General features: G+C 47.2%; 1 protein-coding gene across 1 annotated transcript in view; it reads right to left on the reverse strand.

Annotated features, from left to right (window-relative positions):
• Nucleotides 1-1,042: 1,042 nt before the first annotated feature.
• Nucleotides 1,043-16,613, reverse strand: part of TANC2 (tetratricopeptide repeat, ankyrin repeat and coiled-coil containing 2) — a gene marked incomplete at its 3' end in the record, with an annotated part of 353,474 nt that continues 337,903 nt past the window's right edge. The window contains exons 21-28 of the mRNA XM_082861750.1: nucleotides 14,957-15,080; nucleotides 11,156-11,331; nucleotides 10,727-10,859; nucleotides 10,137-10,166; nucleotides 9,224-9,315; nucleotides 7,108-7,254; nucleotides 4,580-4,680; nucleotides 1,043-2,996 (exon numbers count right to left, since the gene is read on the reverse strand). Coding sequence (XP_082717876.1) covers nucleotides 1,043-2,996; nucleotides 4,580-4,680; nucleotides 7,108-7,254; nucleotides 9,224-9,315; nucleotides 10,137-10,166; nucleotides 10,727-10,859; nucleotides 11,156-11,331; nucleotides 14,957-15,080 — 2,757 coding nt within the window. The remainder of the gene's footprint in view (nucleotides 2,997-4,579; nucleotides 4,681-7,107; nucleotides 7,255-9,223; nucleotides 9,316-10,136; nucleotides 10,167-10,726; nucleotides 10,860-11,155; nucleotides 11,332-14,956; nucleotides 15,081-16,613) is intronic.

The raw sequence follows: 16,613 nt of genomic DNA on the forward strand, positions 1-16,613 counted from the left end.
AAAAAAAAACAAAAAGAGGGCCAGTAGAACAAAATCTGGCTCTAGGCAAAGATCCAACTTAACAGGATTACTACACCAGGCAACCTCCGGGAAGAGAATGCTTTTTGAGGAATACGATGCTCAGTGACGTATCAGAACCCAAAAAGTAGATTTCTCCAAGACAGATTTTCTACAGCCTTTCACTGAGAATCCAGAACAGTCTCTCTCTCTACGTATTTATTCTCTCCCCCACCCATGGAAAATCGGTAGCTTTTAATGGTTAATTTGGCTAAAAACGTAAAGAATAACTCAGTGAATTATTTAAAAGTATGCACGATTCTCATCCAATTTCCTCGGCTGACTGGAATATTTAAAGGGCTGGTTGTTTTCTCAATGTTCCTAAAATGCCTCTTGGGAAATCCATGTAGTGACATTTCAAATAACCGCATTGGTGCTTTCTTATTTCTTCTCTTTCTCCTTGATCCTTTACCCCCAGAGGAAGACCAGCGATAATCTAAATGAACATTCTAGACCGGATGGCTGCAGGGAGCTGGCGGTCCAGGGGAGGAGACCATGGCACAAGAATGCACTGGGGCTGCTATTTGGATAACACTGGCTAAGAATGCAAAGGCAAAGGGGCAACACACTCTTTCTAAAGTTCCTAGAAGAAAACGAACAAGAACATCTTATTTTTGTAAAAAAAGGAGAAAGACGTTTTACACAACAAGAACATCAGTGAAAGCGATTGTCTCCTGGAAAAAGCTGACCAGTGTGTCTGATCTCCCTGGGTTAAAGCACACGGCACAACAATCTCCTCGTTGGCATCTGAAGAGAGGGAGAGAGCGTGTGGCTAGGGTACAGACAAAAGAAACCCAAGTCCTGGCTCCCCGGAGGCCAGCTTCCCAGTTGGCTGCATGCAAAGGATTTCGGCATGTGGGCTGCCACCTCTGAACACCACGCGGAAACTACATGAGAAATTAAGCCAGAGAACTACCTCGAATGTGGAAACCAAGCCTGAAAATGTGCAGTGAACACATAGGGGTCTCACTCCAACACACGTCTTTTAAACATTAGACTCCACAAATGGTCTCTTTGGTTTGATAGGGGACGTCTGCCCGTGTCGAGAGTCCCGGGACAGCTGCCTGTGCAGGTTGTCCTGGTACGCCTGAGCCACAGGGAGGGTCCGAGCCACCTTCACGTCGGGGTACGAGGAGGCCTGGCTAACTCTCTCCAGCAGGTCTCCGCGCGACCCGTTAGCCAGCATCCCATGAGGGCTGTAGTAATCGTCCTCCAGCAAGTGGCCGTTCTGTGCATTGTTGGTTTTGTTATAAAAGGCAATGTTGCTGATGGATGACGGTGGGCTGAAGGACTCAGGCTGAGGCAGGTTGCCTGGAGACGTAGGACTGAGAACGGTATCCACTGATGACACTGCCCAGGTCCGATTCTGCTGGTGAAGGTGGGGGTACTGTTGAGTCCGGGCTGTTTTATCTATGATCCCCATGAATGGTGTGGTCCTGGATCGGGTGGGCTCACTAGGGTAACCTCCCTGAGTGGGAGACACTGGCGACAGCTCGTCACATGACCTATCGTATGCCGGTTTCAGTGGGATCTCCATTTGTTGAATCGAGGAAGATGGCCGGAAGGTAGGAGTTAGGTTGGAGGCGGATGAGATACTATTGCTAGATGGAGAGAAACGAAGGCCTACGCTTTGGGAGTGCAACAATGGCCTGGGAGTTGGTGGGTGGGGTTTGATTTCATTAGGGTTGACACTAATAGGTCTTCTGATTAAATGTGACACATCGGGGGAACCTAGTTGGCTGGAGGAACGCTCCAGATCTAGTTTTGAGTGACAGACTGGGTAATAGGATGCGGACTGGCTACGCCCAATCTGTGGTGTCTGGCTGTATCTCATGCCACCTCGATAGGCGGAGGAAGGTCGCTGGGGAAGGTCTTCTTTGGTCAACCCTCCGTGCTGACAGATGGCGCCTGCACTCAGGCTGGCCTGCACATGCTGCACGGGTCTCCCATCCCCTACAATCCCCCCGATTGACCCTTGATAAACCAACCGGCTCTGACTTACTCCTATGTCTCCTTGTGAAGACTGGTATTTACCAGCCATCGAATGGGCCACTTGGCCGTAGGCCCCTGTGGAGATGACAGTGCTCGAATGAACTGCTGAGCTGGGCTGGTTGCTTCTCACGATCTGCGCTTTGGCCGGCTGGAGCCTGAGCCCTTGCTGGGGCACTGCCACGGGAAGCTGGGGCATCTGGTAGGGCCGCTGGGCCATCTTGGATAGTGGAGATTTCGGTCTTCCAGGAAGCTGACTAACATTTGTTTCTTGCTGATAGCGCACGGGGGAGCCTGACTGGGATCTATAGACACTCATGCTTTCCGCGGGAGGGCTGGCCCGATACTGAGGGCCTCTGCGGAGAGGGGACGGGGGAGGGCTCGGGTATTCCTTGCCCTGCCCTCCCACAGGAGGGGGGCTGAAGCGGTAAGATCCTCCCTGATGAGCTGGGGAAGTGTGCGGGGGGCTAGGCCTGTAATGCGAGTTCTGGTGAGTCGGAGAAAGAGCGGGTGAGGTGGACTGATAGCTCTGCCTAGTGGGAGAACCTACAGAACTGCTGGACCGGAAGTCAAAAACCTGGTGAGAGCCGAGAGGCGAGCTGGAGACGTAGGCCGCGTCACGGTGGGCCGGGGAGGGGGGCGGGCTCTGGATTATCGGGGGCCCCTGGCTGGGCCGAGCCTCCGTCTGGAGGCCGATGGACACATTCTCAACATCCTGTTCCAAGAACTCCTCCTCGAGTATGTCCTGCACGGAGTAGATATCTTCATGCTGGGGTTCGGGTTCTGTCTCTTCCGGTAACTGCTGCTGAGGCTGCTGCTGTGCCGCCGGCGGCTGCTGCTGCATCTGCCGACACTCCTCCTCCACTCTCAGCAGAAGCCTCTGGATCTCACGGTTGTTTGGACACAGCTTGATGGCCTCGTTCAGGTCCTCTAAGGCTGCTGCAAACTGTCTGCTTGACAAAATGTAAACACAGGAACTGGAGTTATTCTGAATCAACAGGAACCACCAAGAGCTGAGAACACGGTCACTGTTTCAGAGAACTGTTAGCGTCTGGGGGCATCTGGGGGGCTTTGGTTTCGTCTGATTTGTAAGGAAGGAAATAGGTAGGCTGTCATTCCAGAAGAGTCCAGAATGATTCCCTAGCCAGTTCAGCCTCCATCTTCCCTCTGGCCTCTCTGGGATCAGTGGAGAAATGTCCCCATTTTGTCAGTCCAGCGAGGCCCTTCAGGAAGTTTCTCTCAGTGTCCAAATGCACACCAGGTAGTATGAGGGTTGGGTGGGGTTGTCATTTACAGGGCCACTGTCAATTAGCTTAGGAACAAAACAGTAACTACAATATTTAAAATCTTGCTGATCCAGCAGAATTTTTTCTTTATATTTTAGCTCCAATTTCCAGGCCTGTTCCATCCTAGGCAAGAACCCTGTCCTCTGCCCTTTCTACCCCTCACCCCACAGCACTGCGGCTCCTCCATTCTGCTACATCCAAGCTGGGCAGGCGTTAGGCTTGCTGACGAGAAAACTCAGATTCTAGTCTACAGATAAGGACACAAACGGTCAGAGATACTCCCATCCTCTCTATTAACCTTGCCCAGAAAAGGGGCAATTGGCCTTGTGGGGAAGGAATAATCCAAGGGGAAAGAGAATTTGACAGTCAAGCTTCTGTAAGAACTCTGTTGCCCCAGCTAATTAAGACCAAGATCACTGCCACCGTCATCACTAGACTTAACCTGGGTTTGATTTTCAGGACCACATGCCCCCTGGTCATAGCTGTGAACCTGAAGCAGTTCTTTTACAGGCAGAGCTGGGGAGAAGGGCAGGGCGCCGGGCAGGAGGCATTAAGGACAGTGACAAGTTATCTAAAGATCACTGATGGCAGTTTCTAGATCTTTCTGGAGGCTTTCCTGCCCACTGGCCAAACCACAGCAGATGGGGCATGAGAGATGGGGTTTCTCTTGGGCCCTCTCAGTCCTGGCAGCAGGACCTCCTGTCTCCATGCATGTGTGGTGCGGTGCTGGGAGGGGTGGGTATGGGAGAAGGAGGCTTGACCCCACCAGACTTGAGGAGAGCCCCAGGAGGAAGACTAAATGATCCAGGGAATCTCCCAAAGGCCTGTAAGAAAAGAAGGAGGGGCCTGTGATATATGCCCACCTACTTTCCCCTCGAAAGGGCTGGGAGGATATTTTGCTCAAGTGACCTCTTCTTAAGCCACCAGTGTCTCTACGCTATCTGCTTGGGGGGTTAAAGAGCGACTGAGATACGGCAGAGGCTTCTGGGAAGAAGGTGCCATTCTCCAACAATGAAAAGGCAGTTTTCTCCCAAAGGAAAATGCTCTAGATCTCCACAGCCCCAAAGAGCTGCCAGCTGTACGATGCGTTCTGTGCGATGGGAGCCGTCCCCAAAGCTTGGTCCTGCGAGTCCTCAGGGACAGACATGTGGGTCTGTCCGATATGCCCCAGGATGGTCTACGTTGCCTTGGCCAGATTTTCAGAAAAGAGAGCTCTTGCTTCTCACCCTCTCTCTCTCTCTCCTCACCTGCTGCTGCGTTTTGCCCTTGCTCTTGCATAGTAAGCTTCATAAGATTTCGGTTTCAGCTCCAGGGCCTTAGTAGCAAATTCCTCCGCCATTCCAAAATCCTGTCATTACAATAGGTGTGCAAATGAGTCATTGAAGAGATATGAAAAATAGACATCTTGGGAATAAAACAGATTATATGTACATTTCTTTGACATTTATGGACGGAACACCTGGGATTCTTGACATGCCTGGCATGGCTCTAGCCACGTGGCCCAGACTGAAAGTTCCTTCTGCCTTTTGCCCTGTGTGGCCCTGCAATGGCTCACAGGAATTCACCTGCCCAAAAGTATGAAAATATTTTTAATTTGTCCTCTTTCTGCCTTTGCAACATAGTTCTTTCTGGTCCAGAAGCCAAATGTCAACCCACTGAAGCTCTTGAAGTTGGAAACCCAAACTCTCGCTGCACATGCGTATATGAGGCAAACACACACGTCGACGCCTCGTGTGTGCCCTCATCCTACCCCCCACCTTCCTGCCGCACCCACTATTCCTTGGCTTTAAAGGGATGAGAAATAAGTCTAGGAAGATGGGATTTGTGTAAAAAAGAAATGACCGGCTATGGAGACGGGAGGGATGGAGGAGGGACGTCAGACAGGCTTGCGTTCGATTCTCTGCTCCGCTTTGTAAGCCCTCGGGGTGTGTTGTGTGTTTTCTTATCCATACGGACCTCCCAGGTAGGATTAAGAGCAATAAAGCATTTGAAAGCTCCATACACAGTCCCTGGCACACAGGAGATGCTCAATGAACGGTAGTTTCCATTCTGTTTCATAGAGGCTTCTCTGGCCTGCTCCTTCTCTTAACTTGTTCCTTACGTAGGAAACATTTAAAATTTAAATAATAATAATAAAACAAGAGAGAAGACTGGCTGTCACTGGGGCCTGTGCTGTCACCTCATCTCTTAATCACTGAGGCTTCCTGGAGGAACACGGTCCCATCTGTGCTCATTCTGAGAAGCCCTGGGAACAGGAACCAGGGAAACGAAGCCATAGTCTTCAAGACACCCTTACATACTAAACTAAAGGGGAAGGTTTTCTCCTCTTTTACTATCAAAGCCATAGTACAGCACAGTAGCCTCTGGTTAAACTTGTGAATCCTAAGGCAGAACAAAGGCCCTGGGGTGGAGGTAAAGTTGAAAAAAAAAGATTAATGGGCAACTTTCTACATAGGACGACAGACTTCAGGCGGTCCTGGGAGGTGATTAACTGTTTCTGATCCAACGTGGAGCTACAGAGGAAGTGTTCTATTTTATAGAATCGGCTTCCAGCTCTACTGTTTCAACCTTTCCCCTTCATTTTTTCTTTTGGGACAATCGTTATTTCTGGGAAGATGACAGAGTATTTTTAAGAAGCAGACTATTTGTGAGGCAAAAAGGCAGCCAGCAGGTTGGCAGCAGCTTCGGAGCTTTGTCTAACCCTTACTAACTGGAGGAGACCCTTGCTGCTGTTTCTTCTGTTTCACGTAAGAACCTCACCACCTTTCCCGGAGCACCTCTCCCCCATCCCCGCTCTCCTCGGCACCTGGGAAAACTCTGCCTCTTAGGGCATCACTGTGCCCTCTGAGATACCCAAGTCTGTTTATCAGGGTGCTCTTTTCATTGCCATCTAAAGATGGATGATATAAAGGTCATTTTCCAGAACCGACAGCAGATCTGTTGCTACTGAGGCTGAAAGCTCACTTCTGTACACCTGAGTTCTCTATCCCTTTATTCAAACATTCCTGTTTGGCCTGGATTATTTTTATCTCCTGAGGAACCACGAGACCTCAGGCTAGTGGATGTCAGAGATGCCTGACATGATCCTGGCTATTCCCAGGATCTGAGAGAGGGTTCTTGGCCCAGGAGTGTCTGCAGGTCAAGGGAGCAGTGCCTGAGGCCATCAGAGGCTGTATCTGCAAGGCAGGCAAGAAGGACCAAGGACTACTTAGGGGATAATAAAGGACCAGGAGGAGTTCTAAGACTCCCTCTGTGACAAGAAGGGACACGTCATGTTAGAATAAAAGGACGAAGAAAGAAGTGAAAAGTTGAAGATTAGCCTTAGAAATTAAACCTTCAAGTTCATGGTCCTGGGCCCTCTTTCCAGCCCTTCCTTAAATGACTAGGGGGTCTACCAGTAAGGAAGGGAATGACTAAAATTTGTATCTAATTGCATCTGGAATTCCAGTGACCACTGCTCTCACATTTTCCCAAAGACCAGAAAACTGACCTGGGGGCAGGGCAGGATGATGATGGCATTCCAATCACTTTCAGCAGGAATGAGGAAAGTTCAGAAAGCTACAAAGTGCCCACAGGATTCACTTTTTTATCGTTTGAGGTACGGATTGTACTTAGACTTGATTTCTTTCAAATTGCAAATGTCAGTGCTCTGTGAAGGACAACCAAGTTCCAAATGGGGCAGACAAGGATTTCAGGGGCCTGGTAAAAGCCAGTGCGTGACACGGACCGTCAACTTCCAGTACTGCAGAAAGGAGCCGGGATGAGAGGGACTTACGTTCATTTTCCTGCGACATCGAGAGAGGTTGAGGAGGAGAGACACTTTTAGTTCCCGGAAGGTTTTCAAGTCCTCACCAAACCCTTCTCTAGGGAATTTCTTCAGAGCGTACTGGTAGCGCTGGGCAGCTTCCTTTACTTTCCCTTTCTAGTGGGAGCACAAGATAGCAAAACGCGCTGTTGGTCTGCTGAGCAGCTGAGGAGGTTTGCCCCCACTCCCCTCCTCTCTGCGCAGTTACTACTAAGGGTTAGCCCTCCCAACACCAGCCCCGACGGTGAGAGCAGCAGGGTCCAGTCTTTTCTACTGGAAGCTCACCTGGCAGGTGAGGGGTGACGAAGGGGATTCCCAAGATACAAGCCAGAGAAACAAAGTCTTGGCGTAGGAAAGGCCTGGGACCCCAGCTTCCCAACTGGACTCCCAAGGAACTGACCTTGTTCATTTCAAAGGAGGTTTTTCCCAACCTGATCTCCCTATAGGACACATGGCATTCCCCAGTCCCAATCACTCCAAGGTTATTACTACTTCTTTACATCTGTCTTATCTGGAAATTCTTTTTGTTCCACCTTGCCAGTCCTCTACAAGAGGCCATTCTCCTCCTCACAAAGGATGTGGGAGCTAAAGCAGTCTAGCTGTTGCTCCCCTAATCTCATGGCATAAAAGAATATCAATGAGTCTTCCCCTGTTTTTCGGAAAGGCATGGGGTAGGGTGGTGGTAGACAAGTGAAATTTAGAATTTGTGATTCCATCTATGTCAGAGGGATTTTCCAAGATGAGGTAAATCTGTGACCCACCTAGGGAACTGGTCACAGGGGCCTTGAACTTTTCTTACATTTTGCATCTGAAAATCTATAAGCTGAGCCCAGAATGATGCAGGAGGCATCTCACACTCTGTTAGCTGCCCCTTATCCACTCCATTCTGTCTGTATAGTTGCAACTCCAACCAGGGATCCTGATCTTTTATTTTCTCTTTAGACCCTTTCACTGAGGATAGACTTGGGAGTCTTCCAAGGCAGAATTCTGGGTAGGAGCAGGAGTAGCTCTGCCTGTTTAGGAGGTAGGACTCCTTGTCTTGGGGTGCCACAAGTTATGTCATGAACAGGGCTGAGATTCTTGACAGCAGTGCCACTCTCGAGTCCATAAACATGACACCCTGAGAGGCCCTTCTTTGAAGTCATGTAAAATCATGGCTGGGTCAGAACTCAAGTTTCCTAGAAGCCTAAGAGTCCTAGATTACAATAACTCTCACTCAAAGGGTCTTTGGGAAATACAACTGTACTCCCAGGAGCTCTGTATGCTCCTTACACAAGGCGGAAGTAACGTGCATCACAATCATTTCCTCATCTTTGGGCCTGGGCATGTCTCAGTGACACCCGCTGCCAAAAGTTGGGCTGGATTTGTATTTACTTTAGGAGAAGAAGATTCAGCTAATCTTAACACAATGAGATAACTCTGACATGGGAAGTTCTTAAGGGACTTCCTGCAGCCCATGGGAGTTTGTGTGTGTTAGGGATATGCAGCCTTCAGCTTGAACTGTGAGTACAAGAAGACTTCATACCTTTTTTGTTGTCATTTCAAGTAAATCTTGTAATTGCTATTTGTCTTGGTTTCCTTTCCTTCCTCAGGGATGCTGATAAGCTATTATTACTACAGAGTTTTAAATCTACATATATATTAAATATAAAAGCTAAGATTGATGCCTCTTTCCCACAGACGGGAAATATCTGCACTACATAACGTTTCTTTTACTTGTCCCATGGTTTCCAGGCTCCAATGAACAGATTCCATGTAGAATCTACCTACATGTAGAATCTACTACTACCATGTAGTAGAATCTACTAATCTATTCCATGTAGAATCTACTACTACCATGTAGTATCTGCCTATTAGTGACCAGGTAAGACCAGGTCTTTAGGTCCATCAGCTGCAGGCATGTGCAGGCTACTCTTGCTTTCTTGTTGAGAAAGCAAAAGCCTGGGGTCCTCAGCTTATGGGCCCACCACCGAGGGATGGCATTGCCTCTAGAACCAAGAGTGAGACCTGCCGAGACTTCGGGAGATTCTACAAGGAGAGAACAGTCAGCGGCTGTCTGGAGGACACGGTTCCTTCCTCCGCTCACCTTATAAAACATGTCCCCCTCTTCCATCAGCTTGCTCAGCAGGATGATCATGATGTCTGGTTTGGAGGTGGCCATCGCCCATGTGGCTGGACCTGTAGTGTACAGGATGCATGATGGGTAAAAAACTCATACAATGTAAGGGTGGCAGGAAGCTAGGTGAAAAAAACACCCTTGGGGAATTTCTGCTGAGAGAACAACTTGCTCCACAACAATGGCCTCATCTTTTAGAACTGGGAGTGTCTTAGTAACTCCCACTGCCAAGAAGCTGCGTTGGATTTGTATTCACCTTAAAATAAGAATGTTTGAACTGTCTGAGTTTGCACCACTGGAGGGCAGCAAAGCCTGCGTGTTGTATTTGGGCAGGCGATGGCTTATTTTGGAGTTATTTTAAATAAGGAAATTGGGAGAAAGGGTTTACATTAAATGTCACCATAAGATTTAAAAAATCTAAAAAGGGTAATTTATTTCAGAATCTGGGACTCAAGAGCCCCAGCTGTTTAGTCTCAATTTTTAAATACGTTCTTTGCAGAAGGGAAACCATGAAAGACTCTAAAGGCTCCCCTAGTTTGTAAGTACTGAATAGGACTCCTGGGATTCATGCTGAACCAGGAGCACGGTTCCAATGTGAAACAAGCCAACATGACCGAGGACCACTTTACCCACAAAGAGAAAGAAAAGGTTAACGTGATTAGTTTGCGGATGCCCGAATTATTTACCAACTAGGCTTTTCAGGGTTAGTTATCAAAAGTTCAAGTTATTCTCTACAACAGTCATTAAAAAAAATCTTCTTTTAAGGTGAAGTAAATTAAAAGATTAGAGGTGTAGGGAACTCATGCAGGCTAAATCAGAGAGGAGAAGGCAAAGCTGACCAAGCCATCAGACCACGCCTGATGCTGACAGCGGTGAAATATACCTCGTGGGCGACTCGGTAACGTCTGACAACCTTCAAAGAAAGGAGAAAACAAAAAGTTGTAGGAGAGGAAAAAAAAATGGATGAAGGTGAAAAAAAAAAAAAAAAAAAAAGAAGGAAAAAGCAGCGGTGAGAGGCAGGCAGCAAAAAAGCCAGCATATCAGCCAACCCTTGTCTACAGGCCTGAGGGACGGGGAGTGGATGGGACAGCAGCCGCAGGGACTCGAGAGTCCAAAGCACATACAGAGCAAGGGAAAGAGAAGGCTGTGGCGGTGCAGGGATCCAGGATGCTCACAGGGCGGGGCTGCTACCGAGGTGTCAGCGCTGAGATGTGCTTAAGGTTGGAGCAGCCTCCTGGCTAAGGCTACTCGGGGCACGGCAGATAACCGTGTGATTTTGGACACAGGGTAGTGTAGACCATGGCTCAGATGGTGCTTTCTCTGGGCCAAGAGCCTTCTGTTCACTTGGACAATAACTGGGCCAGGGCAGAGGGGAAACTACATACACGCACACCACACACCCAGGGCAGCCAGACCGCCGGACCAGTCTGGCCCCTGGGCACAGATGGCCAGCACCTTCTTCCCTTTTCCTACCTATCTTGGCTCCTTTCTTCAGAAGAGTGACAACAACAGAAGTGTTCCGGCACCCCACTGCCCTGTCCAAAGGGCGCATTCCGCTGTAGTCAACGTGCTCAATCATGGCCCCGTGATCCACCAGGAACTGGACCTAGGACACGGACGAAGCAGCGCAGTTAACGCAGGTGTGACGGCTCACACTGCTCCACTCAGGGCTCTGGCTGCTGCCTGCCCTTCATTCAGCTACTGGTTTGAGCCAGGCTGGACAGTCATGGTATTCCAGGCCAGACCTATGCTCCTGGTCTTTAATGGTGTTTGCAATGTTCCCGCCCTGGAACAAGTACAGATCTGAGAACTTTATATCAGGAATCATCAACCCCAGATAACACTGTGGATAGAGAACCTTCCCTATTCTTACCACCCTGAGGCTTGGTTAAAGGCACTCACCACCTCAGCATCACCATAGAAAGCCGCCAGATCCAGTGGGGTGCGGCCATTCTTGTCAGCATGGTCTGTGGCGGCTCCATTATCCACCAGAGAACGTACTACTGAGAGGTGACCCTTCAAACAAGCCCAGCTGAGGGCTGTCAATCCTTCTTTGTCCATTAGTGCAATGGAGGCACCTACAAGAGCAGGCATAATACAGGGCTGAGGAAACATGAAAAACATGGAAATTCACAGCAGGAGGGAAAGCTGGTATTTAAGGTGTACACTCGGCCAAAGCACAGTTATGTTTCTGGGATGTGAGTTGTCTTTGGATAAAACTGTTAACAAAATTGCTCCACAAGCTGTCAGTACAAGAGTCCAGTTCTTTGACAGGGCAGCCTATCCTGGGTTATGCATAATCTCTCCCCAAGCTTACTGTTTATCCTTAAGTTTCATTACTCCTCTGTGAGAATCCTCAACTTTGCCCAAAATGGATGTGCTCACCACCTCTAGAATCTCCCACAAGTACTCCTGTATCCGCACTTCCGGTCATGCTGTCTCCATGTGTGGATACCTTTTATCTCCCCATGACTTACCTTACTTCTACCTGTTCTCTAGGAACCATCTCAAACCTCCCTGTCGGGGCTTCCCTGGTGGCACAGTGGTTGAGAGTCCGCCTCCCGATGCAGGGGACACGGGTTCGTGCCCTGGTCCGGGAGGATTCCACATGCCACGGAGCGGCTGGGCCCGTGAGCCATGGCCACTGAGCCTGCACATCCGGAGCCTGTGCTCCACAACGGGAGAGGCCACAACAGTGAGAGGCCCGCATACCGCAAAAAAAAAAAAAACCCAAAAAACAAAAAAAAACCCTCCCTGTCTCCAAAAAGCTTCTCGCATTCACTGTTACCTCATCTTGAACCTGCTTGACATATGTCACCTTATTCTGATATTAATCTTTTTTTTAATGTATCCCACTTATTTGTAATAAATTCTCAGTGCTTATTTTCTGAACTTGGCAAAAATCTTCGATTTCTAATGGTATAAACAATTAGTCTAAACTTCAATATACGTTTGGTTCTCAGCCTAGACTGTAAGCTCTTGGATGGCAAAGAGCCTGTCGTTCCCTTGCTAGTTTTGAAGAGTACCTAAGATGACTCTTTCCACACAGTTGGCATGACATGCGCACTAACTAAATTAGAGATCAACTTACTGCACACACAGTACGTTTTCCAGGCTGCGTCCTCAGCTGGACAGGATTCAGATGTCAGATCAAGCTCAGGACCTGCCACAGCCAGGCTCTGGGGCTACTCAGCAGATATGTGGCCTATCACCTCTGTATCCCTAGAGGTCAGACAACCAGACTTTGTGGCTTCCCGTAACAGGATGGAGGGTTGGAAAGTACGATACTTCTAACCCTGAGGAGAGCCATCCATGTAGTGGGTTATCTTTTCACAATGGTGTAGTTTGCAACTAAAACACTGACTCTAACATGGAATGAATCTGAATATGGGACAGGATCTAAGGAGTTTTCTCAGATGCAACATCTATAAATTTCCTGGACAGAGTCTTCAGGGGTGGAAAAAGCAGGATAAGAAGGTTCTGGATGTATGTTACAGATAAATTGATTTTACAAAGATAAGGGAAGCTGGAATTTAAGAAATTAAAAGAAGATACATATGAAAAACACCCAGGTATTCAATTTCCTCTGAAAATTCAATTTGAAATCTTCCTCTTCTCTCTTTTCTTCTCCGGGCAGTTAACAGAATCACAGTTCTCCCAAACATCCCTTTTAGAACTTTGGAGTTACCGTCAACTCATCTGTCCTTACGACCTGCATGTAATCAACCCTTATATCCAAAATCTTTTTTGCACTTGGCCCTCCTGTTCTAACAGCTACTGCACCTGGATTCGGCATTACCTCTCATCTACTCAATGACAATGGCTTCCTAATTGATCCCCAGGTCCACTATAATCCCTTCATCAACTCTACTATTCACACTACTGCCAAAGTGATTTTTCTTTTTTTTTTTAAAGCGCAACTCTGGCACTGATTCTCTTTTTAAAAATCTTGAAAGGCTCCCTACTGCCTTCAGATAAGTCCAAACTCTTTGAATCTGCTCCTTTTCAATTCCTTTCCACATACATTTCCAATTTTATTTCCCAACAGTCCTCATGTACGTCACTGGACAACTTGCATATTTCCCCAAACCTGTTGTGTACTGTTTCTCCTCTCTGACCTTTCATTTACATTACGTCCTCTCCCTGAATATAGAACATTTTTCCCATTCAAATTTCAAAGTCTGTCCTGTTCTAACTCAAATACCTTTATCATCAGAGTACTTAGGATTCTCTGCTTTTTAAGGTAGTTCCTTATCTTTGTTTTATCCCCTCCTTGCCAGATTATAGACCCTTTGAAGACATGGATTGTAGTGTATTTATTTAAAAAAATCACTCAGTTCCTAGCATAGTAGGATTTGTTGATTGAGAGAAACTCTCTGATTTAAGTGTGAAAGAATGAAACGGTAAGAAGACCGGGACCAGAATGCCTGCAGCGTAAAGGGAACACATGTCTGGGATCTGTGTCTGATGAGCTTCCACGGGCTCACGGCAGACTGTGTGCAGTCATCTACAGCTTATCTGTGGTGAAGGGGTCCTGCCTTTTCCAGTAGACTCAGGTTGTTCTGGGACATTTACTCCTGCCATGTTTTATCCTGAGGAGCTAGGCGTATCTCCCTTGCTCCTCCAGCCCCCTCTTAGCAGAAGGATAGAAACCATGAAAACAGGTTTGTTTGGTGGCTTGTATTGGGGAAGCAAGAACCACTCTGTACACGGGGAAAACAGTTCTCTGATTCTGACCCAGTTTTGTGAGTCTAAGGTTGTGGAAACAAATCTTTGCAGGAGAGAGCTAAAGATCCAGTAAGTCTCTGACTGAGTTGTAGTTTGAAATCTTAGAAGAAGAAACCTTGTCTTCTTCCTAAATCAACTACCCTTCAGCTGCTCCAGCCTGGGCATGATGTGCAGGGGCTTGTTTTTCTTGAAGTGTGTGCACCTGTGGGTATTAATTATCGATGAGAAGATCCCGTTTACTCATAGGGGAGGCTTGCTGGAATGGAGTAAAAGCTGGTCACAGTCACACCACCTCCTGCTTGATGCAAATGCTCGAGCTCCACTAGATGGTACTGCAGAGTCACCAGTGACTGGAGCTTTTCTACTACAGAGGTTCGTTCCCCTGTCACTCACTACTATTCTGTATAGATGACTGAGGTCGGAGCCATTGAAGGGAATGCTTTGGATAGTATGACCACAAACTCCTTTAACTTATTTCCCATTCACCAGGAATATATGAATGTTGGTAAATGTCAAAAGGAATTTATTACAATAGGAGGGTAATAATACCCTGATTCCTCAAATAGGGTCCCATGGTCAACAATCATTTCAACTTCCATTTGCCTCCTTAGGATACAAGAAAAATATTAGTTGTGCAGGCTTACAAAACAATTGATCAAGTCAAAATAAGATCCCCGGAAGATGAACATTTATTGAGTGTACGTTAAAAAAAATCAAAGTTGGGAGATTAAAGAGCTTAGATTATGTAAATTTGATTAGGATACCAAAAACCCCTCAAGCCATAAAGAAATAGAGAATGTCAGAATTAGAAGGGTCCCACTGTATATGAGAAGAGAGGAGACGGACTTTCATTTTCTCACCAACTGGCTTAAGAATATCCGTTCTCAACTCCTCTTGGAATCCATCCCTGGAAATCATGAGTTCCTGGGGTTGTTATGGGCACTGGTCATCAAGCTCTGGCACTGCAGGACTGACCTTGAGCAAGGAGAAAGTCCACAGTTCCCAGGTGGCCTTCGGAGGCTGCCATCATCAGGGGAGTGCGGCCCTGCTTGTCCGCCATGTTGACATCAGCTCCGTGGGTGAGTAAAAGATCAACAATCTGCAGGTGCAGAGAAGCAGGGCCCAATCAGCCAGGAAGCGCTGCTGAGCAGACACACGCACGCCCTCCCCCACACCGTGAGAACTCCCCGCTAGTCACCCCTAAAGAAACTTTCCACTGCAAGAACCCCCCACGTGGTCTGGTACCATGGGATTCGATCTCTGACTGTCTCAGGGACAGCCGAATGAGAAGAACTCAACTCTAAACGTCCGACTCAGCCACTCAGTAAAAAAGAATTCAAGATGACAAAGGCCAAGATGTAGACGAAACAACCCCATGATGGAAGCGCCAACACCTATGTCAGTGCCATTTTCCTGGCCTCCAGGGGTTGCAAACCTGCCTGCAGTGAATATTTACAACTGAACAGAAGACAGTAACTACAGAATACAGCCTCTGACAACTCTTTAGCAATGCTTGGCTCCTAGGACGTTTTTCCTGCTTAAACATTTTCAAAGATTATAACCAATAGACTTTTTTTTTCCATCCTAAATATATAAATTAGCGTTTATCCAGAATCCAAACATCTGGAAAGATCACATAACTAGAATTTACAAATACCACATTTTCTTTTTGCAAGTCTGAGGCACACCTGCTGTAAGCGGTTAGCAGGGATCTGTTGAGGTTTGAACCTTCCAGAGACCCTGGGGATGTTGTGAAGTGTGAGAAGGAGGTCGCTGCACCACCAGGCCAAAAGTAGCTAGTCCTTCTATATGATACAGATCATCGGGAATGATCTGTATTATATAGAATGTATGAATGTTAATTTTCGGATGTACTCTCAATTAACCAGAATATTAATAACAGAGGCCCAAGTCTTCAAACCCAAAATTTTGTGATTCTTTTGCTCTCTGCTTGAGAAGTTCCCACCCAGGAATGTAAATTGATACAGCCACTATGGAGAACAGTATGGACGTTCCTTAAAAAACTAAAAACAGAACTACCATATGACCCAGCAATCCCAGTACTGGGCATATACCCTGAGAAAACCATAATTCAAAAAGAGTCATGTACCAAAATGTTCATTGCAGCTCTATTTACAATAGCCAGGACATGGAAGCAACCTAAGTGTCCATCAACAGATGAATGGATAAAGATGATGTGGCACATATATACAATGGAATATTACTCAGCCATAAAAAGAAACGAAATTAAGTTATTTGTAGTGAGGTGGATGGACCTAGGGTCTGTCATACAGAGTGAAGTAAGTCAGAAAGAGAAAAACAAATACTGTATGCTAACACATATATATGGAATCTAAGGAAAAAAAAAAGAAGGTCATGAAGAACCTACGGGTAAGATGGGAATAAAGACACAGACCTACTAGAGCATGGACTTGAGGATATGGGGAGGGGGAAGGGTAAGCTGTGACAAAGTGAGAGAGTGGCATGGACATATATACACTACCAAACGTAAAATAGATAGCTAGTAGGAAGCAGGCGCACAGCACAGGGAGATCAGCTAGGTGGTTTGTGACCACCTAGAGGGGTGGGATAGGGAGGGTGGGAGGGAGGGAGATGCAAGAGGGAGGAGATA

This window comes from Leucopleurus acutus (genome assembly GCF_964270905.1).
Source record: "Leucopleurus acutus genome assembly, chromosome: 19".
Lineage (NCBI taxonomy): Eukaryota > Metazoa > Chordata > Mammalia > Artiodactyla > Delphinidae > Leucopleurus > Leucopleurus acutus.